General features: G+C 38.2%; 1 protein-coding gene across 2 annotated transcripts in view; it reads right to left on the minus strand.

Annotated features, from left to right (window-relative positions):
- Positions 1-25,064, minus strand: part of SLC6A15 (solute carrier family 6 member 15) — a 37,034-nt gene extending 11,970 nt beyond the window's left edge. Inside the window, exons 1-6 of one of the 2 annotated variants that reach the window (XM_032689204.1) lie at positions 24,888-25,064; positions 13,957-14,433; positions 4,895-5,052; positions 4,319-4,445; positions 2,305-2,486; positions 968-1,078 (exon numbers count right to left, since the gene is read on the minus strand). In XM_032689204.1, coding sequence (XP_032545095.1) covers positions 968-1,078; positions 2,305-2,486; positions 4,319-4,445; positions 4,895-5,052; positions 13,957-14,245 — 867 coding nt within the window. In that variant the 5' untranslated portion in view covers positions 14,246-14,433; positions 24,888-25,064. Of the gene's footprint in view, positions 1-967; positions 1,079-2,304; positions 2,487-4,318; positions 4,446-4,894; positions 5,053-13,956; positions 14,434-24,496; positions 24,553-24,887 lie in introns of those variants that run through there. The other variant, XM_032689205.1, reaches the window with a different exon arrangement.
- Positions 25,065-27,479: the final 2,415 nt, after the last annotated feature.

A 27,479-nucleotide genomic window follows, 5' to 3' on the forward strand; every position in this document is an offset into this window, starting at 1 on the left:
AAAACAACTGACAAGACCCTGTCATCTGGCATTAGCCACTATGTGCATTGATTTTGATCATCTTATTATTTAGCTTTCATTTTTGAAATGTTAGTCCTGTACTTATCAACTATATTACGAAATGGACCTGTTGGAAAGTGCATTTCACAATACAACAGGAAGCCCAGCATTGTACATTTCTGAGTATGGCTCAAACTACTCAAACATGCTGTTCCTGTAGTATAGATACAGTTGCAAGCATTTGAGTTGGGTGTGGGTAGAACTTAGATCTTCAAGCTAAACAATGATTCATAACATCCCTTATCACCTCCATAGTTAGAAAATTTAAAGCCCTCTAAGGCATGCTCCTGGTAAAAATATTGGCAGTACAAAATGTATGCTTAGAACTCCTACTATCTTGGCGTGTCAACCACGAAAAATAGGACAAGGAAAGCTGAGTGGTGAGTACTTACACTACTATTAAATACAGGTCTCCTGTACTTGGGGCTACTATGCAAGCAGCATTAATTTATTTACAAAAAAGGAAAAAAATTGTTCTTTTTCAAAAGAGATGAGATAACTATGCTATGTCATGTGACAATTCAAAGTAAGGCACTGTGACATCCCAGGACTAGGCATTTCAATACGAGAGAATGGCAAGATATGAAGATTCACTTCTCCATATTTGGAGCTCTCTAAACATCCTGAATCCTGTAAATAGCACTTTTAGTTGCTTTGTAGAGGCATCTAACTCCAGGAACCCTTATCTAAGGGAAGTAACTTTACACAGACCCTTGGAATACTTAAGGGCCTTTGGACTTTAGGGCTTGATATTGTGCCACTGAGGTAAACAATATTTTTGTAATTTAACCCAACAGAAACACAGCCAAATGTTCTATGAAGACAATAAGCTTAAATGAGAGCATTCATAAATGGTCAAATTGCCACCAAAACTTTAAAACTCTACAAGCAGAAATTAAGCACATACCTTAGGTGTGAACATGTGACGAATTCCATCCACTGACCCATTAAGGAGCAGTCCTCTGATCAAAAAGCATAAAAGTACCACATAAGGAAAAAGGGAACTAAAATACATGATCTGAAAAACATTAAGAAGAAATTTACCATGACATTTAATGTGGACTTTATTTTCAATAGCTTCATTCACTACTCAGTATCCTCTGGATACATGACTGTATTGATAATCACATGCTCCAAGAACTATGCAGAACACTTCCCATTCCCCTTGTCTCTGCAGAAGAAAGTAAAGTCACATGACTATAATAGAAATTCTGTACTTTACTAAAATAAAACAGTTGCCAGTGTTCACTAACTGATAATGAACCACTGGGCTTCTGGGGAAATTCAGTACGAATTCAGTGAGATGACAACAAAGACAGAAGCAGATTTGCAGAAACACTTCACTTTACAATTGCACTTTGACTTAAGTACTGAGGATCGTAAAGATATGCAGTGTGCATAGAAACTCATTCTGTCTTCAGAAGGAAAGAAAACAAAGAGTCAATAGAAAGTACATAACCAATGAATTCAATCACTAAGTAATGCTTACTGCTAAAACAACAAAAAATAGTAATCAAATCTGATCTTTCATTCCCCATCACTGAAAAGAAAATTTATTCTGTTTAGTTTAGTAAAATGATTCTCTGTTTGAACTTGCTACTTCTTTAACTTCAGTGCTCTAAGGAGGCCACAGAAATTGGCACACCAGTGCCAAACTTTCTAATAGCAAAGAATTTTGCTACTGGAACAAATTATTTTTCCTCTGAAAATCCCATTGAGATCAACAGATCTAGCAAATCGTTCATTAGCCAACCCAGCTGGTTGCATGCAAAGCAAAGAAGACAAGGTGACAGTACTCAGATGCCAAGGGATGGTAAGTCATTAGTTAAAAGAAACAATCCAGAATCCTACAAAGTAGCTGTGCTAATGACAGACGCTCGCGTACGTGGGTGCACTGCAATCATAATGTGAGTACACATGGAAACCTAATTCCTTAGACACTCAAAACACACAGACTTACGCTGCACAATAAAGCTGAGGTACAATTACTTGCAACAATTATGCTGATGAAAAGGAAATATTTCCTTAGATCTCAATTCCCACTATATTACTACAATTCCCTCTAAAATTACTGTAATTCTAATGCTTAACTAACATTCCTCTACTTGAGGATATACAAATACTGCGGTGAGTTCCCACCTCCTCCTACAGATTTCATGAGAATAAACAGAGGGTTCAGTGAACAGAAATATCCTGAAATGCTTCAACGTAAAACAACACCATGCAGGTAAACAGTATACTCACTTTGCCTGAAGACTGAATGCCTTTGATCATGGCTAAGCATACCATGACCCAGGCAGCCAGCAAGCAGATAGTCATCTTCCAATTTAAACCCCCACTCTCTGAAAGAGAGCTGGAAATATTCAGTGCTTCTCTGTACCAGTAATAAGTGGTTGCAGAACTTTTTTCACACTCTGGCTCCACAACTGTCAAAGAGATGTTAGCAAGTAAAGAATGGGTTTGGGAGACATATTTCATAACCATGTTCTACCAATTCTCAATATTTGTAATTGTGCCATCATCGTTTACTGAGAAACTAAACTCACAAAAAAGTCTTAAGACATTCTCTAGAAGAAAAAGTGACTGCTATCAGTCAAAGGTTCTGGGTATATATTTTAAAACACCCCTTTGGGCTAATGTATTCCTCCACATTATGGTTAATCCTAGTCCAAGGCAGAATTTATTCCTCACTTCACTACTAAATAGTAGGCAGGCTTAGATGAAGACATACATTCCACTTATCACACATAAGACTACATCATCTATCCATGACTTACATACTATGAAAACTGTCTCTCTGAAATGAACACGAATTTGAAAACATGGAAAACAAAACCTCGATTGTATCCACTTTGATAAGACACTCAAATAAACAGGGACTTAATTACTATTATAAACAGTAAAATAATAACATGATACCAAAGTGATGAGAAAAGGAAATAAATGGCTCCTACACAGTTATGTTAAATGAAAGTTGCTATGTGTATTCCAGAAGTGATTTTTTTATTATACTGTAATTCTGTTATACTCATGTTTCCAAACAGTTTAAGAAACTGTGTGTATCTAGAGATATAACACATAAAAACATTTCTTCAAAGAAAATGTTTAAGTTTTTGTAAATTATTTATAACTAACAATCAAGCACATAGCTAAGGTATGTCCTGAGTTAAGATAATTAAGGGAAAAAAAGGGTAAAATATACTAATTTTAAGCAACCTAACACAGATGTCAGATCTTCACTGAAATAACCTATCAAAAATGATGTTATCAAATATAATAACTTTAAGATTAGTTCAGATGGCCTCTGCTGAAGTTAGCTGACACACTGTATCTTAATATTTAGGCAGAATAAAGAGTACATAAACAACCACTGTGGCTCAATTAATGGACAATAGCTTGTGGACTACAGTCAATTTGACTGTGTGTCAACATTCACAAATACTGATTATTTCAAATAATTGAAGCATGCAACTCTGGAAAAACACTATAGAAGGGTACAACTTTTCAAATGTCCCTAATTATGTTCTTTATTCAAGTGGTAAATAAACCCACAAAAGATAAAGAAAATTTAGGATCTCAAAAAAAAACAAAAATAAATAATTCATATTTCAATAGCAACAATAATGTAAAATGTGTAACTGCTACAAGATAACCAAACTCAAGGAATAAGGAACTTTTAATGCTGTTATATAATAAGCTCATGAAAGATCATCCCATTACAGAACAACTCAATGATCAATTATCTCATCTATATTAATTTACAAAGCAAACAGTGCTTTTATCACTTGCATTTCATTGATGTTTACAGTTTTCCATTTTCTCCTTTGTTAGTAACACAACAACTTCTTGCTGGGAAGTATCCTACTAATTGAAATGTAAAAATATTTTTCTACCTTTGTTTCTCACCAAGTAAGCATAAAAAGTAGTATCAACATCAGAAAAAAAAGAAACCACATTATTCTTCTTCTCCAACACACTAAATAGCATTCTCCTAATTTCATGACCATTTAAAATGCTGTTGACAGTGATGTTTCTTTACAAATACAGTGTATTTCTTCTCTTAGATTAAGCTTCTCTGTTGTATTTTTTCCAAATACTGTAATGTGGCATCTTATTAAGACGAAAAAACAGCTTTGCATACAACACTTTTGCCCACAAATACCTTTTTTAATTGTATTTTTTCTCCTTTATGTTTCAAAATCTCAAATTTTATATATTTTATATAATTTTTAAGAATCTTATATTATTATAGACTTACAGGTATGAGATGAATTTTTAACTAAAGGACACTGGTCCCAAGGTAGTGGATGCTGAAAAGACTGGGAAAAGTAAAACAGACTCCATCCAATAATGACATTGTAGTATAGAGCCACAAAGAAACATACCTATTAAAAAAAAAAAAGAAAAAGGTCAAAAAGTTACATTTCTAAAGTAAAATTAAAAAAATCCCTGCTGAACATCTGCATATTCTGCATGTTTGCCACTGAATCCAATTTTAATTAAGTCAGAATAAAAAGGGAATAGCTTCTCCCATTTAAGTATCTGACATTTTCTAAATTTTCATTTTTCTCCGTCTTTATCACATTACACCTATACTTTCATGGGTCTTTTTTTTGCCCAGAAGACTACTCCATTCCACAGCTCCTAATTTCAAAAGAATCATAAAACAGAAGTTGACTGGTTTAACAGACATTTTTAATGGACCAATTCAAGTTTTAAGATCATTGTAAACTGACCTTGACACCCGGCTACAAATTGAGGGCCTTTCCCTGCAGCAAAACAAGGTCTAAATCATGCAGCCTAAAAGCAAACCACACAATGTTAAAAAACTTACTACACAGCTTGCAAATCCAATTCCACCAAGTTTGGGGCTGATATAATTCCACACACCAATACTCCCTCGGCGTATCCTCTGCCCCACAGCAAGCTCCAAGAAAAAGAGTGGAATCCCTATTATCAGTAGCAAGATTAAGTATGGCACAAGATAGGCACCTATGAAGGGAACAAAGTATAAATCAGAGTAAATGAAAGAAGAGTCATAACTTGACAGAACAAATGTCAAAACTCCTAATTGCTTCAAGGTTGAATTACTGTCATGCACTGCAAAGCTTTTTGATCACATGCAAAGAGTAATTTTACCAGAACCTTGGTCATACATCTTTGTAAGACATTAAAAACTCAGACACACTGACTTTCTAAAGCACTGTAACATTTTTGAGGTAAACCTTACTGAAAGTGGGATATTATTAAAACTAGTTGTTCAGTTGTGTGAAATTCTGGGCATTTGATCAAACTTTTTAGAAATATAGTCATCAGGAGCCGACTTAACACTTCTTAAAAAACCTTACACCTTGACTTGTATTGTAGATCCAGATCGTACAGTACTCACCAACTCTCTTCTTCAAGGCATATTTGAAAATGTAACTGTTACTTTCACTGTTATGCAAACATATGTGTAAAAAGAATTCCTGATTTTTGAGGTCTTATTCGCTTGAAGTGATCATACACAATCCTAACCAAAGGATGTATACCCATTCATTTCAGTAAGTCTAATTGCAAGCAAATATACACTACTGAAAAGTTCAGAGCCTAACTTTCTCCTTAATGTTGTGGAATACTTAGTACTAGAGCTAAGAACACATGTAGGCATCAGCAATTAGCAATGGGGCACTCAACTTTCTTTCACGGTCGACTCTTATACTGCAATACAGACTACTGCACTGGCTGGCCAACTAACTCAAAGGGCTTAGAATTTCTGTTTGCAACCATTGCTTAAGAAAAGCATTTAAGAGATGCAGACTGCAGCATGTTAAAGCAAGACCACAGAAGCTTAGACTCAGAGCTATTAACTTGTATGATCAGTCTATTCATCTCTGTAACGAGAGAGATGCTGAACAAAGTTCAGAAACGAATTTGACATTTACCCTCAACTCCAACTAAGTCTTAATTCAAGTTTATTTATCCAGTGTCGACTTTCTAGGGCTTGTTTAGGAGTCTATCAAAATACACTGTCCTTTTCATATACTTAGTGGGCAGCTTATCTCATGGAATACAGTTTATTTTAGAAAACTTAAACTTCCCTAGGCTCAGGGAAGGTGGTCTCAGATGTTTTGGTACCATCCATTCCTATTCAGGTCCACTTGCTATTTTGCTCTTCATGAAATACACACTGATTGGACATCCCCTTCCATCACAAGTATCTTACAGAGATACAAATCATGGAGTAACTGCATTCTTGAGGCCAAGACTAGTGGGGAAAAAAAGACAGAAGAAATAAAACCTATGAAAAACTAGGGCCCCCAGCACAAGACATTGACCTGTTGGAAGGAGTCCAGGGGCAAGACACCAAGTTGATCACAAGGCTGAAAGACAGACTTGCGAAAGTTGGGGTTATTCAGCCTGGAGAAGAGAAAGTTCCAGAGACCTTACAGCAGCCTTCCTACAAGGGAGCTGGAAAGGAACTTTTAACAAGGGCATGTAGTGACAGGACAAGGATGAACGGACTTAAGCTGAAGGAGAGTAGGTTTAGATTAGATATTAGGAACAAATTCTTTAGTATATGGCTGGTGAGGCACTGAAACAGGTTACCCAGAGAGGTTGTGGATTCCCCATCCCTGGAAGCATTCAAGGCCAACTTGGATGGGGCTCTGAGTAACCTGGTTTAGTGGAAGGTTCCTTTCTCGTGGCAGGGGAATTGGAACTAGATAATCCTTAAGGTCGCTTCCAACTCAAAACATTCAACAATTCTGTGAAGAACTACTGGTGGACCAGACAAAGAATATTAATCTTACATACCTCACAGTCTATAGGCTATGTTGGCAATGAACTAGCTTCCATGTTTTATTTTCATGACATGATAATTTGCTATGCAATGAGATACTGTCTGAGGAGCATTTGGTCAAAACCTATGCCAGGCTCTGAAAAATACACCTGTTTTGATGTTACAATACTCCCTTCATAGAGCCAAACATCACGGCCTATCTACCCATTTCAGCACACTACAGTGTCTACTGAAAGATTGTTTTTATTGAGGTAGCAGCTACATTCCCATTCAGTACTTCGATGTCTCTTGTGGTTCATCTTCTATGTGCACATAATGGAAAGAATACAAAGGATTTACTTTCTACTAGGAAAAGAGAGTCAGCAGAGACAGAAAGAAAAAAATGTGAGGAAAACTGAGGAACAGAGCAACAACCACATTCCAAAATGAAGGGTACTATCTGTCTTAGGAATCTGTAAGACAAATACCATTAAATACCTGTGATTTATCATCAACATTCGCTCAAAACTTCTGCAAGGTAGAAGTCAATTCATACTGCAAGTGAGAAGCTTTGGCATCACTATCATTAAAAATCTGGTCATACAATTAATTGAAAGTCAACAGTACATAGTTTTTATATCATATAACTGTAAATTGATACAGTAATTGATACAGAGCTATTGTAAATGATACATTAGATCTTAATTAGGCAGGTGTGGCATAGCTGAGCAGAGACAAACCTAAACAGCTCAAAAAAAATTGGGGCCTAAGTGACTTACCCTGTATCCCACTGGATGACTGTACTAGAGCAGGAACTGAACCCAGCTCTTCAGTGTCCCAGTCCACAACCTTAATCACAAGGCTGCAAAGTTAAGCACATGTTTAAAGACTGGGTGGATGTGGGTATTTTATGGTGCAGTATGAATGTAAGTTGCAAGATTTATCAGTTGGATTCTACTAAATGAGTTAAATAAATGTGGTGTTAAATCTACATTACATTAGACATGACACAACCCTGTAATTCAGCGTGGGTAGCCAGACAGCAGAGTTCACCACTATAATGCTAGGTTTGTGCAAAGCACCTGAAGTGCTAGTCTTCTGCTGAGCTCCTTTCAGATCTTTCCCCTCCCCAAAAAGGACATAGGGAAAGTTGTGCATGTATGAGTTTCAGTATGATACAGTTTGGATGTAGCTGGATTATACAACTGTATATCACAGGTGCAAAGGGCTTCTGTGTCTAGAGTCAACATGAAACCACAGCATCTCTGGGCATATATTTTGCTGAAGTCTTCCCTTGAAGCTAGACATACTTCAAAGTAAGACATCTTCCCTTCATCCTAAAACAGAATTACTATGGAAACAGCTCAGCATGTCTCTTACTTGTCTGGGCATGAAAACACGGATCCTTGCAGTATTGGATAACGACTGTTTTCATTTGAATTAGAATAATAAACTATACACACTTGTGTTCAACAACATCCTCCAATCAGTTGTCTGCTACCTCTACCAGCTAAGCTGCCTTCTGAATACTACAATTCTGTGTAGTTCTGGATCTCCAGGTCTCCTTTCTACATATATGAAATTATTCTACTGTGAAGTCACTTTTTTTGGCACATTTTGGCCTTAAACACTGGCTTCCATATTAAAAAAATAATCTCAACTTCATAAGGAAAAAACATACCTCTTCCTTCTTCAATAGAATGAATAACGATACAAAAGATTTCATGAACTGGTGACAGTTAACACTGTGCACAGCACTGCTTTGATTTCTTAATTTTTTTATTTCATCAAGCACCACAATGGGATAGCTGGTAAATTGTCTCTCTTGATATTACAATAAGTACTACATTTAACAATATTATTGACAGAAGTGGAATAACAACATTTCAATTTAAGCTCTTATAAATGCTTAGGAAAAAAACCATAAAATTACATGATTCATAGTGATTAAAGAGTTGGAAAATAATTTCAAAAGCAGTAACGCAAGGTGACATAACCATTAGCATCTTGATAGTACAGAAGAACTTTTCTTCTTCTAGCCATTTGTGATGTAACCTGAAAAATATATTAATTTTCCAGATTTGTTTCATCTGCTTCTGTGCGAGATTTTAATTGTCTAGTGTCCGATTTAATTCTTACTCAATCAAGGTGAAGTTTATCACTGTCTTGAAGAGAGATCCCAGTTCTTATCACTTACTTATCACTACATTCTACTACTAATAGAATGCAAGCAAGAAGCTAACATACAGACGAATATCAAGTTATTTTCCATGTCAAATGGTAAAATTTTCAAAGTTATTACAAGCGGGCAACAAAACACTATAGGTTAACAGTCTGCTAGGCTTCTGTAAGTGAAATTATTTACCACTACAAAAATATGAACTGCTTTTATCAGAAAAACTCTGATAGATGGTTTTATGTTCTATCTGTACTATCCTACTGATAGGACAGTCTTCCTGTCATTAGTTTCACTTAAAAATGTTCAGGTATACCTTTTTACAAAACTGTGCTTAAAGGATGAAAATCCCCTTAGCCAATAAGCTTCAATGAAGAATTACACTTGCAAAATAAAACCAGAACATTTTCAGCACACTACAGTACAACTAAATTTCAAGTCTGATAATACAGAACTCACAAAAAAATATTGAAGTCATCAGTGAACTCAAGGCATGCAATATAAATTATTAATCAAAAGCTAAATAATAAAGCCATTGAATCCATACTCAAGTGTTGGAATACAAGGAAACGCTTTGCTTCCATTTCTCTTGTATTAGGACAATCGAACTGCAGCTCCTAACAACTCCCTAGTCTTTAATAGTTTTTATATTTCTCTCTCTGCAGTTCTCCACTATAACTGCCGTGCTTTTTATGAGATCACAGAACTTTACTGTTCCATCTGCTGTTATTTCAGTAGAAAATTCAGACTATTTAACTGTAAAAACTCAGGATGTGACTCTACCCAGGTCAATCTTTTCAAAACATACTGATGATATCATCTGCTACAATCTTCCCTACACTGCTCATAGTTTTTATCTGTTTATCATTGTTTACTAGTTCTTTTGACTTTTTACATCACAGAGATATTAAAGATTGACTTAAAAAAACCAGGAAAATTAAGTTACTGCTCACAAAAATACAACATTAAATCTTTGGGTGTGCGGTATTTTGTGGACTCTTCACTTTTCTTCATAAAAACACTTACTCATTTTAGCAGAACAGCTAATTTAATTTGCTTTTGCTACTTCTACTTAGCTGAAAGAAATATTCTACTTCTGCTAATCCTAAAGGAAAATGACAACATTTCCTTTGTTTGAAAAAAGTGAAAGGTGTGCAAGCTGTTCTCCAGATGACAGCAATGAGCAGCAGGAAAATATAGGTCTAGTTTGTCACTATTTATTAGCCTTCTCAGCAAGACTGGGCAGATCTGAGGGGTTCATTTTAAGGCTCACTATCAATCACAGAAAGCTGAGGCAGCTCTAAACCTATGGCATGCTAACAGAGGTTATGAAACTGTTATATAGGAACTGTGCCTATCTGAACAAACACACGTATTCATCTTTATGTAGTAAAAGAGTAATAAACAAACTGTATAGTGCAAAATGGATATTAAAAACATTTAAAGCTAACTTAGAACATACCCAGCTCCAGTGTAAATCACCTCTCAAGAATCAAAAAAGAGCTTTTTTTATCTGTTGGGCTGTAAAGAGTGGAAGAGGTCCCCCAAGTGCCAGATGGGGACTGGGCATTGCCCATCAGGGGTAAAGAGGGTCTGTGGTGAGAACAGAGAGATCTATAGTCAGTTCCTCAAAACTTTACTGAACATCTTCAGCCTCTCACTCCCAGAGCTTAAAATTCCTTTAGGACCTCCCTCTCAAGTCAAGAAAATGAGCACCCTCAAGTGTGCTCAGTTACCTCCCAGTCTCTTTTTTTCCTTTCAATACATTGTGCATTACAGCTACATCCCCAGTGTCGATACAAGTTCATCCCATGCATGACAGCCTTTCCTCTCACCTCTCCCAACAAACATTTTTCTGGGAATGAGATAAGTGTGAGTCAGCAAAGAGCTGCCCAGTCTAACTGTAACTTAGTTAACCACAAAAAATACCTGATGTTACTCTAAATATTTATGAGTTTATATTAATTAAAGCAAGAGGAGAAACTGTTAAATAATCACAAGAAATAAAGTGCAGGAAACTGGTTTGGTGGTACAGACCAGACTCAGAAACAGAGACTGCAAAAATACTCAGGGACGCCCAAATTCTTTGTGCAGTGTAGCACTACACAAGTTACTTTTAAAGATGGTATCGCAGGTATCTCAGTGAAGCAGCACAGAGTTCTGAAGTCAGGATCGTCGGCATACCACAGGCCACAGCCATTAACAAACTAAATCTCTACAGAAAAGAAGGAAGGAAACACCCAATTTTTTTCTGCACATAATCCTTGAATAACATATCTATTTGGGCTAATCTGACTGTGCCTTATCTATGTTTATTTGGTTAGTTTGCTGTTCTTGTCACGGAAGTTTAAAAAGAAGACAAAACTGAAGATTACTACACATTTAGGATTTGCCTTTTCTTTTACCGGGGGCTTTGGAGCACAGTATTGGAAGAAACCTGTGAAGCAAAGTAATGATAAATGAGTAACTATGTTTTACACTTCTTTTTGGTTTAAACTGGAACAGGATTTATTGGTTTACCACTTTGTAATATATTCCTCCCCTCACCTGATGGTATTTGCCAGATTTAAGTTCCTTAAACACAGGGAAGAAAATGAAAAATGTTTGGACTAAACTGAAGGTGGAGACATAGTCATACACTTCATAGAAAGGCTGTTTACCTTATATTAAGAGACTTCAAGAGGTATTTATAGTAAAGCCTTATCAGCAGAAGATTACAGAACAGTTCTGACACTGATACTTAGAATGGGTTACATAAAACCACTCTAATTTTACCTAGAATAAAATATATTTGAAATAATATATGTAGGAGAAAAACAGAACCTCATATAAAATGTGTGTAGGTTTTCTTACCATGTGTTTGAAGTTTTCCCTCCCTCCCCCTATTCTTTTATACACTTGCGAGAATTATCTGTCCATCTGTGCACACATAAAAAAGCACCAATGTACTTTACACATTTCTAAGTTTTGTGTCACCTTCTCCATCTTGCATTATGATTAACTTGAAAAATCTAGCAAGCTTTAGCTCTAATAACCACTTCCTTTTCTCTGTTGTTCAGGAGGCTGCAATTTGCTAAAATGATGCAAAATTATTTTTAAAAGTTAAAAACATCCTTGTCTCAGCCATGTGCAGAAAACTTATCACCATAGGCTACATTATACATCCAAGTTCCTGCAATCACAGCACAGGACAAAACCTTCAATCTGAAGTGACATCATAGTTATTTTTTCAAGTTTGAGTAATGAAGTGCCATAATCCCTGAAGGTTGGTTGGTTTGAGGTTTCAGGGGGTTTTCGATTTTTTTCTAAAATGAGAAATTATTAATTTCTTTAATACATTTATATTTGATCTGAATTAAATTTACCGTCACTGGCAGAGTAACTTTAAAAGCACCTGACAGCATGAAACCAACACCCTAAGAAGCACACTAATGGATCCTTTCTGTTAGTTCTAAGAAGAATCCAAAGGGCTTGCAAAATTAGCAACTAACTACAATAAACACTGACTTTAAAAGGGACACAACTACACAAAATAAACTGTTGCAATGCATTATCCTTGAGACTACATCTTGACGCCATATTCAGGATGAAATTATAGAGAATATAAACATTTTCATGATACACTTTAAACTGTGAATCATTTTGTTTCAAAAATTGTTCATTAACAAATGTATTTTTTTTAAACTAGTAGTGATAATTGATTAGTTCTATACTGTGTCTAGTAGTCTAGACAGGATTGCTATCCACTGAAAAGCTGCGGGTTTTGAGAAACTACATTCAACATGTTCTCTCAGTTAATATTAGTCATAGATGAAGAAAATTTTAGGTTCCACACAAATCATTAATCAACCGTTTAATGACTTACTCTCCAGAATAAAAGAGAAAAAAAGGCAGTTAAATGAGTGAAAAAATATTTACAGTAACTAAATATAAAAGAATTTAGACTCTATCCTGGAGATAGAACATTTGAAAATAGAAACTTAATTTTTACTGCTTGAACTGAGAGAAAACAAATTGAGAATTATACATTTATTATATTCTAAGTTCATTTCTATCTTCCTTAATTACATCAGTTGTGTCATTCAACTTCTAAAATTCACTATGAGAAAAATGCTGTTCTTTATTTTCTGTACACATTCACTTTCTGTATCATAAAAAGTGACCGGTTTGTTTTGAATTCATCTAAGCAATTAGCTACAATAGGATGTGCCTTAATGTAGTATAGTAGGGTACAGTATAGCATAGGATAAAAAAAACTAATCCTGCACTCATAGAGGAAGGAAAGTCTCTAGCCTCATACTTCAAACTGCATACAAGACCATAGATGGTCAATGAACAAACAGCCTGATGTTACTGTTCTAAGTGAAAGGTAACTTGTTATTTAGGAAAATAGTTAATCGTCTAACAGCACAAGAACAGATGCTGTCTCTTAGTGTAATGATTTAAATTATTCATTATCAGTAAAAGAAAAAAACAAACAAAACCTTTTTCCCCTCCTACAGAATTTTGGTCTTCTTGTCAACAGTAAATCATGAGCAAATGGCCAGGAGCTAAAAGTTAAAAAGCTAGGAAGTCAAGGTGTGAAGCTCAGTACTGCTAAATTCTAAAAGACCAAAAGCCTTGATTTATTGACCAAGTACTATAAAGAACACTTTAACACTGCAGCCCTCCATAAAAATGTGTTTTGCTTAGCCGCTAGTTTGACCACTAGTTAAGGTCATATCAAGAACTTTCACCTGTAAAATGAGGAAATGGCATCTTAGAAGAATCTGCTACTAACTTAAATGGATACCTCTTTCTAAATAAAGAGAATATGGGTTTTTCCTCATAGGCTCTGGCAAAAATTAAAGGAAAAACCAGACAGAAAAAGCAGGTTTTACTGTGGCTATCTTTGCTAACTTCAAAACCTGCAAAGTTAGCATCATCATTTAGGTACAACTAGCTATATCACAAAACTTACCTCCACCATTTTTCTGACACAGATATGGGAATCGCCACACATTCCCCAATCCCACAGAAAATCCAACTTGAGCAAGGATATACTGGAGTTTGCTGTTCCAAGCAGGTCTTTCATCTTCTACATCTGAGCCTTCTTCAACATCTACATCTTTTTCTTCCCGGTCATCAACCATAAGTTCACTCTTCTTAAAGGCATCATCAGAAGAGTCCTCATTAGAGAGCAGGTCCTTAACTGACTCAATGACCTCATCATCTAATTCTCTTTTCACTACCTTGCTGTTCTTAGGCATTTGTAATACGAGACAAACAGCAAGGAAGTTAAGTTCAGCTGAGACAGACAAACACTGAAGTAAGTTCTCCCTCTGCTTGGACAAAAATACTGAAGAAACAGATTGAAGATGGTGCCTGATGAGTCCTTGATACCAGTGAATCAAGAGTAATGACTTCTGTTTCCGAACGTTTGTTCTACCGAAAGTATCTGTGGGGAAAAAAAAATAAAAAAAGATATTACACTACTATGGAGAGGAAAGTTAATTTTGAAATCACGTGCTTTGTTTTACCCATTTCTACTTACTGATTTGACAAGAGGAGAAAAAGAGAAGGAAGGGATGTTAGCCACTTCCAAACTATAGGAAATAATTGGTCTTAAATATTTACATAGAGTACATTTCATTCACTTGCTGAGGGTTTTGTTTTGGTTTTGTTCCTAAAGACTGATGGGCTAATTGCTCATATTTTGATAGCATAACAAGATTCTTCTTAGCAGGTATAATGGGATATGCACTTGACATAAAATTTAGGAGCCCAATTCCATTACTTCCTGACTTTACACTGTACTTGAATTTATTAAAAGTATATTTTAACCTAAGCAGATTAAGTTGTTCAGTCCATATCAGAAAGTCATGCATCAATTAAAATTTTGATATATGGTATGCACTTGGTGCTTCAAAAGCAAGAGTGACTTATTTTCCTGTTATTCTTCACCAAGGAATATATAATCACAACCATAGTATCAAAGGAGAGATGCTCATCTCTTACGAGCTTTGATGCTTTAGATATTTTTAATTATTTCCTATTTCTAAGAAACTATCTGAAATATCTGAAAAGCCATAACCAAATACACTTAAAAGGTCTACTGTTTCAAACTTATATGTACGGAGACAAAAATGCCCACATTTGAATATGTGTTTTTCTTAAACACAAGGAATCATTTAAAAAGACAGTCAAGACATGCTTGCAGCTGCTGTACTGAAGGTAACCATAATATTTTGGGGAGGAATGTTTTTCAGTAAATTCTTCTCTAATCACATGGCTATGTGATCACACACACTAGTATGTGCAAAGCCATCTGCACAATTAAGAGTCTTAAAAGGGATTTAAATTATGTGTTAAGCTTCATGAAAGCCCTAAAGAGGGTATACACAAGAAGTCTAATCAAGAACTGCTAACTGATGAGAATCAGAAATTACTCCAGGAAACATAAGACCTTTCAGCTTTTGCTTATGGACTTGCTGCAACATCTGCTCTATAGTACAAAGGCTGTATCATGTCCTGACAAACTCTCATGCAGTAGAGAACTGCAAGGTACAGTTTGCACAGTAACCGAGAGATGAAGCACCTCATGGCTGCTTCTGTGACAGACCCAAAGGAAAGACGCTAAGCCACTGGAACCCAGCACAAAGTTTATCAAGATGAGACTTTACAGCAACAGAAATAAAACCTCTGTCACCACAAGTACTATCACTAGCCTCCTAGACAACAGGGCAATTACCTTTTCCAATAATTTCCAAGGATTTGGAAGTTGAACTTCACTCCAGTTGCCTACTGAACTCCATTGTAACCTCTTTTCACTCATTCCCTAGACTCCCAACACTGTCTTCTCACTTTTCCTTCTGTTACTGCCTCCTCTCAGCAACTCCAACTCTGGCAGTCAGCCCAAACTTTTTAAGCACAGTAGAGCCTACTTAGTTTGTGATCTGCTTCATGTTCACCAATGTCACTGGGTCCTATAAACTGTCCTTCTGCCATGCAGTGGAACTAGTATCAGGCTTTGACTTGATACCAGTTCTTAAAAGAAAAAAAATTAAGCATATGAGCTATACACAGAACAGTAAAATGGGGAAACAGAGTTGTTTAGACAATAGAGAAACCTTAACACAGTATCCTTCATATCTGGGCTAAATAATGTCTGTTTGAGCCTCTTTTTATCTGTTCTGTCCTTTGCATTGCAAAGTCTTCAAAGGACTCCACTCTCTTCTAGTTCATATATGATGAGCTCTTAGCTCTGACTGAGATACCTATGTAGACACAAAATGTATACACCAGTAATACATTATGTTGAAGCATTTAAGCAGTCCTAATGGAGCTTTGGACTATAAACCACAGCATCTGGTACTTACACTACTTTTAGTCACATTTCAAACATTTTTTTTCCTTTTGTTCCACTGATGTAAATTAGAGCAGCTTCTCAGTTTCTGTAATTAGTAACAAACTCAGGGATTACATTAAAATGAAACAATTTTTTCTCCGTATTTAATATAACAGCTGCACATGTGGAACTGTCTGTAGGTCTGAAATCCTTCTCTAACTGCAATAAGCAAAAGAGATTTTCAGTCAAAAAGGCACAAGTCATCCATTAGTATTTACTGAAATGTTCTAAAAGGTCATATCTGTATTAATTATTTCAGATTCAGTAACTTGCAGGACAGCAATATGATTTACCTGGAGATCTAACAGTTGAGTCAATTCCAACAGAAATTGCATCATTCTATCCTATCATGGATTAAACATTGTATTGCTACACTTCAAGATAAACTAGGCTTGATACTTTTACTCCTAGCATAAATACCGTATTAATTTCCCTTTAATTAACCTTCCATTAAGCAGGACATTATCCACAGAACTACCATTGTACAGACTTGCAATACTTGCAGGGCTTGAGGAAAATGTGGGAGACATGCTCAGCAGAATGATCCACGGTTTTAACAGTACTGGTTTTCTAACTGAATATGTTATTATTGGCCAGACTACACCAAGGATACAGGACAGTCCTTCAGGACACATCACAAATCCAAAGGCAGTCCTCAATTATCAGAGTTAACAACTTGGTCTCTGTACTAAAGGAGCTGGTACTAAACCAAACGAGGAGTCCTACCTCACCAGATGCTACCATCAGGCACAAAGGTTTGAAGTGTGGTCCCAGCTGGTTTGTGCAAGGACCCTGCCAGTCTATGCTCGGCACTCCCAGATCACAGTGAGTGATGTGCACAGAAGCCTCTCTCTTTGATCCAAATTAAACCCATGCAGAAGGTCGATATCAAACTACTCAGCTCAAGCTCTGTCTAGTTATGAATTCTCCCGAGTGAAGATTGAATAGGGAGAAAATGAATAAGGTTACTAACCAGCACAGTTTAGATAAACATGAACCACTGAACAAGCTTGCTTTCTCTTTTTTCCCCCCCGTATCACAGTATTGAACTTTAACACTTCAACATATAAAATGTTATTTTAGGTTCCCACATCATTTGGATATAGTCCAGTACTGAACTGAAGTTCTTCATCAGCATCAAATTAGGAAATATACCAAATTCTCTTAAACTCCTTCTTCAGTTAGTTCCACCACTAGTTACACCTTCTACACTGCCCCAAGCAGTAATACAGCATTATGTGATGGACATTTTCTCCTAAGTATCATTTAAAAACTTAAATAACAAATCACCATTTTATTAAGGATTTATAAAACTAAGTATTGTTACATTAGGACTCCAAGTCCTAAATCCTGTCAGGAAGTTTAAAACATTACTATGCTATTACCAGCACCTTGGATTAAAAGTAAAATGTCTAAAATATCATTTAGCCCTATTAAGGCTGTTTGTTTGTAGGTAAGAATTTTTTTTTTTCTGTCTTGGATTTAGATCATGGAATTTGATCAACTGGCTTAGCTCTGATTTCCAGGCAGTTTGTCATCCTTTTCGTGACTCAAATGATATCTCACCTGTCAGATAAAACACTGAAGGGAAATTTTTATCATCACATTTACTGAAGAATATGTTTCTCTGGACCTTTACACAACTGAAATGAGCAAATAAGGATGGTATCCCTTTTTATATGTAAAATTACATCTACAAAAAAAATCTAAAATTAAACGGACAAGTCTCTGTATTGTTTGAGGGAATTTAACTGAAGAGAAATTGATAAACAGCTAGAGGAAACTGGTTCAGCTAGAAGAACATTTAGAAAATTATTCTGTCAGTGAAATAACACCAATCTATAATCTGAGTTAGCATAAACAAATTTTTGGAAAAAACTTACTAAACCAAACACATGAGCTAGATTTTGATTAGGTCTTACTAGCATTGTCCTACATCTTCGTTCGTGAAGCCTAGCCACGATGACTAGCATTGTCCCTGATATTTTAAAATCTATTTCTTTTTCATAGTGGAACATAAAACAGAGTGAGTCTTTTTTGACATATCAAGCAAACTCTAGACTCCAACTTTCTCTCTCAAAACACAGTGAGAATTTTGTTATTTTCTTCTATGGAGGAAGAATCAGGCCTTAATGCATCAGCATGCAGAAGTAAAGTAACCTGATTAGACTGCCACATTACTAGCAGATTAAGCAGTAATAATCCCTTGCAACAAGGAATTCAGACCCAAATTAGCTCTCTGGGAGATCCAGGCTCACTACAGAATTTTTACTTCAGCTGCAGGCCTGCATTCAGAAATCCTGGCAAATTCACAAAATCCACTGACCAAACTGCAAGCATTTGCAGTAAGACCCAAAGGAACTTCATTAGTCAAAGCACCAAAAGACACACTGAAAAACTTTGCTTCACACCCTTTTCTCACAATCTTTCTTGTACAGAATATGCAGCAAGGGAGTTGTGCTGATTCTGTCCAACATTCTCCGCTCCTCTTCACTGTTACACTGGTAATGAATCTTACATCGGGCTCCTTTTGACACATCTCTATCAGACATCTCTGCATGCCAATATACAGGCACCCACTAGAAGAACATATACTTCTAGTTGTCTCAATTGTGTAATACAAGTAAACAACTAAAAGTTATGAGGCTGGAGATTTTGCCAACATGTACAGAAAAAAGGCACAAAAAAAGTCTCACTAATTTGAAAGTATAAATGAGTACAACTGCTCCATGCTCTTGGAATTACAGCCTCTATAAAAAGCCATTTGTAAGGTAATTTCATGTTTAAAACATCCCACAATATTATTGCAACAACTAACTAAATGTTAAAGAACTTCTAGCGTTGCTTTTCTGACATAAATTACAACACAATAATTTTACATTATGTTCCTTTTTAAAACCAGCAGTTCCCTCGAAAAGAAAAGGTCAAAAAACTCTCCATTCTTTTATAACACAGTGTACTTTTTATATTTTTATAATCTTACTTTTACATACGATGAAAACATAGCAATTTGGCAAAATTACCTACATTTAATTTTTAATGCATTACAAATAATCCTCAAATCTTCACTGATCAATAACTGTTTCAATCTTCAATATGAGTTGGAAAGAAGGGAGAAAAAATTAAAATCATGAGTTCATACTTTATAAAAGACTATAAAGAAAGTCCAGACTTTCCAGAAGGCTACTGTCATATCATAAAACCAAACAAAAACAAAATCAACAAACAAAAAACACAAACAAAAAAAACAGACCAAGAAAAGAAGGGGTACCTTTTTAAGTTCAATGTTTGTCGTTAAAGGAATAAAGAGATCAATGTTCTGTTCTTCAGAGCACTGTGTTCTTCTCCTATGAAGCAATTCACATACCAATATGCTACAGGAGGGTAGTAAAATGCAATAAAAAGCTGCAGCCAGTTCACATTACTTTAATCTCAGCTTTGAAAAAATGCAGTGTACCAGCCCAGTCCCACAAGCTTACGTCTTACATTCCTGTTCACCAAATCTTCACCTTGACTCCCAATGAAGAAACCAGGATGATTCAGCAGAGGACACAGAACTAAAAGTCAGAATCCTCACCACAGCATATGTTCACAGAAAATTTTTATTGATATTCATGCCAAAGGTTTCAGTCTGTATGAAGTCACTGCAGGAGAACTATACGCAAAGGTGAAGAAGAAGAGCCATTGCACCAAAAGGAAACCTACAGAATGCATTTTAAACATGAGTCTATGAGCTGGGAAGAAGTACGATGGGAACAACCAATATAGAAAAACAAAAATCAAAATCTTAGGAGCAAGGGACTGTTGTGAGTCTACAAAAAGGAATCTGGCCACTGGTGCAGACAGGCTGAGAAGAACAGGTAATGACCATCACATTGGAGTGAGAAAGAGAGGAAGAAGACTGCAGGAGCAGAGCAGGTTTTGTGGGAGTACTGTGATTGTGAAGAATGGCTATCACTGGAGGAATCTGTGTACAGATAATTATTTCAGCAAGAGTTACACTATGTTACAGTACTCATTGCACAGACTGAATTACTGCTGCAATGCAGCATTGTGTTCTTTGGCGGAAATAGGAATATGCACCATAGCCTTTTTGCCTAGCCAAGCCCATTTGTATCTATCTACTGAAGAAGCCATTATGCTGCTCTTCAGCATGAACTACACGATCTAGCATTTTGCCCTACCTAGTTTAATACAGCCTGTCAGTAACAGACAGAGATTTGATAAGTGCTTAACTCAATCGTAATTATTCTACAAACTTGCATTAGCATGTCTCAGAAAACATCACTGAAGAATGCAGACAAATCAATGTTATATGTACACAACACCATAAAAAAAAGAGCTCTGTGGGCTATGGGAGACTTGAAAGCATTAGAAAAACTGAATGTTTTTTATTCTGTTGTCTGTATAATGAAATAATTTACACTATAGCAAAACTATTTAAAAATGCAAGACTAAATTCACACCTTCTGCAGATATCGGTAGTTACACAGACTTCAGTAACACTGCATTTGTTTCATATTGCTGGGAAATTTATTCTCAGTTCCTACAAAATGTTCCTCCTGGTTTCATCTTGCATCAAGACCCTGCACGGATTCAAATGCAGACAATTTCTGGCCCAGATTAGTCTCCTTAAATTTTAGTTACAGGAGAATACTTTCTACTATTATAAGACAAACAAAATGATTTGACAAAAATAGCAAAATTTCTTTCTCAGGATTGTTCATTATCAATAGACTTGATCTTAACAGCTTGTATTACTACTTTTGAATCACTGGCCAAACAGAAATACTTAAGAGACAGATTGTTACAACCTAGAGCTCTTAACTGTCATTTTGCTCTTTTTATTGAACATAAACTCTAAAGATTTTATTGCTTTACTATATTTTCTCACCTGCTTTCACAGATTTCTCAGTATTTTCTTCTCACAAATCAACTTCAATTATATACTTCACAGACTTACAGTATGAGCTAACTGTAATCTCCTATTCAGATGGAGAAAATGTATCACTTATTCTACAGTCTTTTATTTACATGTACTTTATTGAAGAAACAAATTCAGTAGCTACCACTCTTCCAGCTGAAGACAAGTAAAGTAATCTCACCAATTATGAAAAAACTCTACCCCTTGTTGGTCAAACTCGAAAGGTGTAACTACTGGTAACTTGAAACAAAATCTCCATTTTGTAACTTCACCACATAAGATACAAGAGGACCATGGGTTTATTGTACAATCTTATCACAGTTCTCAGAAGTGAAAGGATATAAAAGTATATTTAGTATTTCGTTAAAGTACTAATGTTAATTTAAGTCATAAAATCAAGTACTGAAAGTTTGACTTTATCAGACACATAGTTGCTCTGAGACCCTAACTGTCTGCCCTCAGTGCTTTAGAATGTTTTACAAGTAAATCAAGCAGTCCTCGGGAAAAATTTATGTGATTATTTCTTCCTCTGTTTTTTATGCATAAGCAAACAAGCTGAACTGATCATAGATGAGTTAGCAGAAATCTTACTTCCTCTGATTATTTAATTTCATTATATAAATCATGCTTTTAAGTAATGTTACAATAAATCCCTATGTTTTTAAAAAGCAACACTGCAAATGTCTTATTGCAGTTACCATCCCTTCTCCATTTTGGCTTAAGGAGAGCATGCTGAATCATTAACACTGCAGTACACATTTCTGACTCTTGAAATGCAAAAATACCATTTGCCAGCAGCAAAAAATTATTTTCCCAAATTGGGAAGTAGACTAGTGGCACCATGACTCAAGGCACTGCTGTCCACAGCGTTACATAACCTTTTCCTTTGCTTTCTCCCATACAAATAAGGAATCCCTAGTCTTAAGAGTGAAGGATAAGAATGCAGAGATCTGTTTCAGTGTAGACATATGGGAAGTTCAGCCCAGTTATTGCCATCACCTAAAGCAACCATTCTGGCAGTTATCACTGTGCTTTCACATTACTTTGTATGGGCTTGCCAGGTTTTGTGCTTCCAGCTCTTCAGTAGAATAGCACTGTTTTGTCAATGATACTTTTTTCCTAAATTATTTGAGAACATTTTTCAAATAATGGCAATGTTACTTTGAATCAATTTTCAAGGAAGAAGGGAGTTGCTCAAGATGCCACCTGCTGATATGTCAAAGTTATTCTGCAACTGAGAATTCAGAGATGTTTAAAGTCAAATGGAAAAGCTGCTACCATTGCTATGGTGATCTATAAAACACAGGACTGAAAACCGTCCTTCTAAAATCAACAGGTATTTTGTCTTTTAATTAAGAACACTATTGCTTGATATGAGTGAAACAGCACAATGGAAACTAGTTGGGGTGAACATGTCCTTATATTGTGTAAACTTCTGGTTGTACTCTAGAGAATTTCAGAAAAAAGTCTTCCCAAAAAGATTCCTCCATGAATACTTCCCAAGTGCTGTAATTCCTTGCCACTTGAGCAGCAACTACTCCAACAGATCTTAACAATGCAATTTGTATCAAAAGGAATAGCAGCAATTAGTAGATTGTGCTTCTGAATAACCTGTGATATTTTTATTTTCTGACAAATTCAGTATTTTAAAAGTTTTGCACATACAGGCTTTTGCAACGTGAAAAGAAAAAAAATCCCTAAGAATAAGACATAAAAGGCCAACAGGAATCAGCTTATGCCATAAAACTAGTTTCAAGATGCCTTGGCAGTTTCACATACTCAAGTTGAACTACTGGTGACACATCTGAACAGCTATAAAACGGTTTTGTTTTTCATGCACAGATCAAAACCCATGGGACTTTTTGTTCTTGAGTCTCAACTGCAGAGCTGAGCCCAAAGGGAGTGTCTGATAGGCACTGAATGCAGGCTGTAATTCTATCATTATCTTAAGATGGTCTATGTGCAAACAAAAATCTTCTGTATTAGCCAAGACAAAATTAAGCAATCTTTCCTAAGTATTTTTTACAGTTTCCTTTTTAATGTGATGCTGATAACGGGAAATACACTGCTAAACAGAAAGAAGCTGAGTACGTTGTCATTATTTTTTTAATCAAATGGAGTAAGCTGGCTGCAAAATACAACCAGTGTACATCAGATAACAAAATCTTTACCTTATTTATAATTTTCTTTGGGGGGGGGAAACAGAGAATTGGATCCCTGTCACAGCAACTCATCGACGGCGACGTACTACTTAAAAATTATTAGGCTTCTCTTAGAAATCCACCCTACAGCAGTGAACTTGTTATGTAGCAATACCACATGGAAAATAAAATGGCGGATGTGGTTTTTTACAAATAAAACAAAGTGCAATTTACTTAAACACATCAAATCCCATCACAACCCCTCATATGGCAGGTCAGTGTGACTGTGCAGCCACATTTCAATCGTCTCGTTTACTTCCACATCAAAAGCAACAAAATTCTTCTTGTGCAGAAATTCCAGTCTGCTCTAATACTACAAAAATCAGAACAAAAACAGTCAATGTGAGCATAGAAAATAAGAAGGATTAACAAGCAAATCAAAGAGAAGAAGAAGGAGAAAACTGCAGGTCTGAATCCAGTCGGTGGATATGCCGTCACACACGGTGGGCTGCAACCATCAAAACCCTGAACAGAAAATAAATCCAAGAGGCACGAAGGTAGGGAGAAGGTCCTCATTACCATACCCACCCAAACATGGCTGACACCGGGGCGCACCAGCCCCCCGCCCGCCGGGGTTGCCTCCGCCTTCGCGGGGCGAGAGACGCGGGTGGCGCTGCGCTGGGAGGCACCGTGCCGGGAGACGCCCACGCTCCGCGGCAACAATGCAGCGCCCGGGCCCGGCCCTTGCCCCCGGCGGCGATGGTGCCCCGGGCAGCTTCCTTACCGCCCGGCACGGTGAGGTCGCCCTGCTCTCCCAGAGCCCGGGGCAGCCCGTGCGGGGAGGCGCATCTCCACGGTGCTCCCGGGATGGAAACAGCCCTCGCCCCCGCTCCTTCCGAAACACGCGCTACACATGCATTCGAGGTGTTTTACGCAACACGCGGGAGATGAATGAAATTTCTTTCACTCGCGGTAGAAAAAGGATGTAAATTCTTCGCCCTTCCCAATAACAATAACTGAAACAGCCCTGTACATCCTTTTAACCCACCGCCCAGTTAAAGCACATGGGCGGCTTCCAAGGGGCGCTCGCTATTGTCTCCCGAGGGCCGGCTCTCTCCCCACCAGCGAGAGCTGGCGCCGGGGCGAAGTCAGCCTCTCTGGTGGGCTGGCGAGACCCCCCCGCCCCCCGCAGGAAGGCGGAGAGCGGGCAGAAAAGAACCCCCCGCACATCCTGCCCCTTCCCGCCCGGCGACACACACGAGGCCGGCGGGGCGGCCACGCTGCCCCCGCGGTGGGGCCGCACGGCAGCGCTGGGAAAGCCCGGGGCCGCCCCGCCGCGGCCACTGCCCGCCTGCCCACCCCGCGCACACCCGCACAGCGCTCGCCGCCCTGCTGTGCCGTGCCTTTTTCTTGCCCTGCCGTGCCTTGCCATGCCTTACCTCCGCCCGCCTGGCGTCAGCTGCGGAAAGGGGGGGTCGGGTGCCCCCGCGGGCGCGGATGGCGAGCGGGGCCGTGCGGGCGCGAGGCTCAGCGGCGGGCAGGCGGCGGCAGGCACATCTGCCCAGCCCTCGCTGCGGCGGCGTTTAAAGACAGACATAAAAGCGGCGGGGGGAGAGAAAGGGGGAGGGCAGCGCCGGGCCGGGGGAGCCGCACCTCCTGACGCAGGGAGGAGCGCTCACCACCCCACGCCGCCCCCCCTCGCCTGCAGCAGCATCTCCTCCGCCGGAGGCGGGCGGGGAGGAGGTAGACGCGGCAGCGGGAGGAGGAGGAGGGAGGCGCCATCAGCAGCGCCGCGCCAAAATCCCTGCGGCCACGCTTAGGCACCGCGGGTGCCTCATTTCTATGCTCATCTCTATCCTCTGCCGCCTTCGCTCCCCGCCCGAACGCGTGACGACTCCTAAGTCCCTTGTGCCGCTCACACGGGCTGCGAGCGGCCCGCCCTGGGCTTCCTGGTGGCGGGAGAGCGGAATATGGGCAGGGGGTGGCCTCCGGGGAGGCCTGGAGGCGGGAGGTGGGCACACAGGTGAGAGCTTCCTTGGGGAACGCGGAGGTTTTCCAGAAGAAGAGGTTGAAGGGGAATGAGGAGTGTGAGTCCGAGGAAGGAAGAGGGGGCAACCAGGAGCAAGGGGGCGATCGCAGCGAGTACATCTGTGTGCTAGAGTCCGGGAGGCGGCTGGGAGCGACTAGGGGTAGAGAATCACAGAATATGCTGAGTTGGAAGGGGCCTACAAAGATCATTGAGTCCGACTCTTAACCCTGTGCAGGACCGTCCCCAAGAGTCACACCATGTGCCTAAGAGCATCATCCAAACGCTTCTAGACCTCTGGCAGGCTTGGTGCTGTGACCACAGTGGACTGAGTAGGAGCAAGCCTAAAGGCTGAAGGAATGGAGAGAGACTGTGAGGAGGGTGGAAGGCACCGACCATCCCCGTGGTGATGGTCTTGTAGCCCAGATTCTTGTATTTACTGCAGTCACATGAAGGTGACGTTTCGCTTCAACACCCCCCCCCCAAACATTCTGTCTTGAAGTTTGTTTGTTCACTGCCTTTCTGTCAGTTTTTTCTTGGCTTACATTTTACTTTGGGAAATGAAAACAAAAAGGCAGATCGATCATGTCTGGAAAGGAAGGCTTGTAGTAAAGATGAGGAAGTGAGCTGTTCAAAGGCGCAGCAGCCAGATGGGAGAGACACATTGGCTTTGATGAAGATAGGCACAGTGGAATGGAGGGTGAACTGGTTTTAATGTTCACTACGTGAGCAGTTATTGCAACAGCTTCAATCTTAACACATCCTGAATAAAAATACATAACCGTATTAAACCATGTGAATCAAGGAGACGTTTTCCTTGAAAGAGTAAGGAAGATAGTCTGCCTAGCTGATTTGCATTTTCTTCCTATTTTAGTGAGAAACCTGTGATACGGACTTATTTTCATTTTTGCTTCATTATAAAAGTAATTCATCACAGCATTGTGCATTTCTCATTGTTGCTAGTACACTTTAATAATTTCCACAATGTATGTCAACGATGTGTAAAAACAGTCCTGTAACAGATTTTGCACCGAATGATTAAATATTGTTTGCAATTCAGTAAAAATGAACTTACCTTGAGTAAGTTTCTAATTGTGAAATAAGCTTCTTTTATAGTAAGTACTAATAAGAGGAATAATTCATGCTCTCTTTTGGCAGATCATGAGTGATACTTTTATTTAGTAAATGAACTAGTAGTGTTATCAGATGACTGCATAGTTAATAGAAATAGGAAAAGGTCATTCCTAGATCCCTTTAAATTCTGTGTGCCGTTAATGATGAGCTTAGATCTGAATTACGGTCCTACACACACACAGAAAAAGCCTCATTTGCTGGTCAGACTTTCAGTGTATCTGTTCTTGTAACTGAGAAAGTTTGAGGACAGAGAGAAAAAATCTAAGTGGAAAGCAAGAAACGTCAGCATGACAAAAAAGCATTATCCTAAAGCAAAGGTGAAATGCTAATGTACAAAACCTCTACCTTGTCAAAACTTTAGAGACAAAAAAGCACAAGCAGAGAAATCAACTGGAAGAAAAGCAGTTGTGCCAATTTTGTTTTCCTGCTAGATTTTGCTATCCTGTTACTTGCATAGAGGTTTTAAATATCCTGAGTTGGAAGACACCCGCAAGGATCATCAAAGTCCAACTCCTGGCTCTGCACAAGACAAACATCAAAAATCACATGTGTCTGAGAGCATTGTCCGAACACTTTTTGAACTCTGTGAGGCTTGATGCCCAACCACCCTCTGAGTGAAGAACCTTTTCCTAATATCTAATCTACACCTCCTCTGACACAACTTCAAGTCATTCCCCTCAAGGCCCTTCACCATCTTCATTGCCCTTCTTTGGACACTCTAATAGCTTAATATCTTTCTTATATTGTGATGTCTGAAACTGCACACAATATTCAAGGTGAGGACACACCAGTGCAGAGCAGAGCAGGACAATCCCCTCCCTTGACCAACTGGTGATGCTTTACCTGATGCCCCCCAGGACACGGTTGGCCC

The sequence above is a fragment of the Chiroxiphia lanceolata genome, chromosome 5, assembly GCF_009829145.1.
Source record: "Chiroxiphia lanceolata isolate bChiLan1 chromosome 5, bChiLan1.pri, whole genome shotgun sequence".
NCBI lineage: Eukaryota > Metazoa > Chordata > Aves > Passeriformes > Pipridae > Chiroxiphia > Chiroxiphia lanceolata.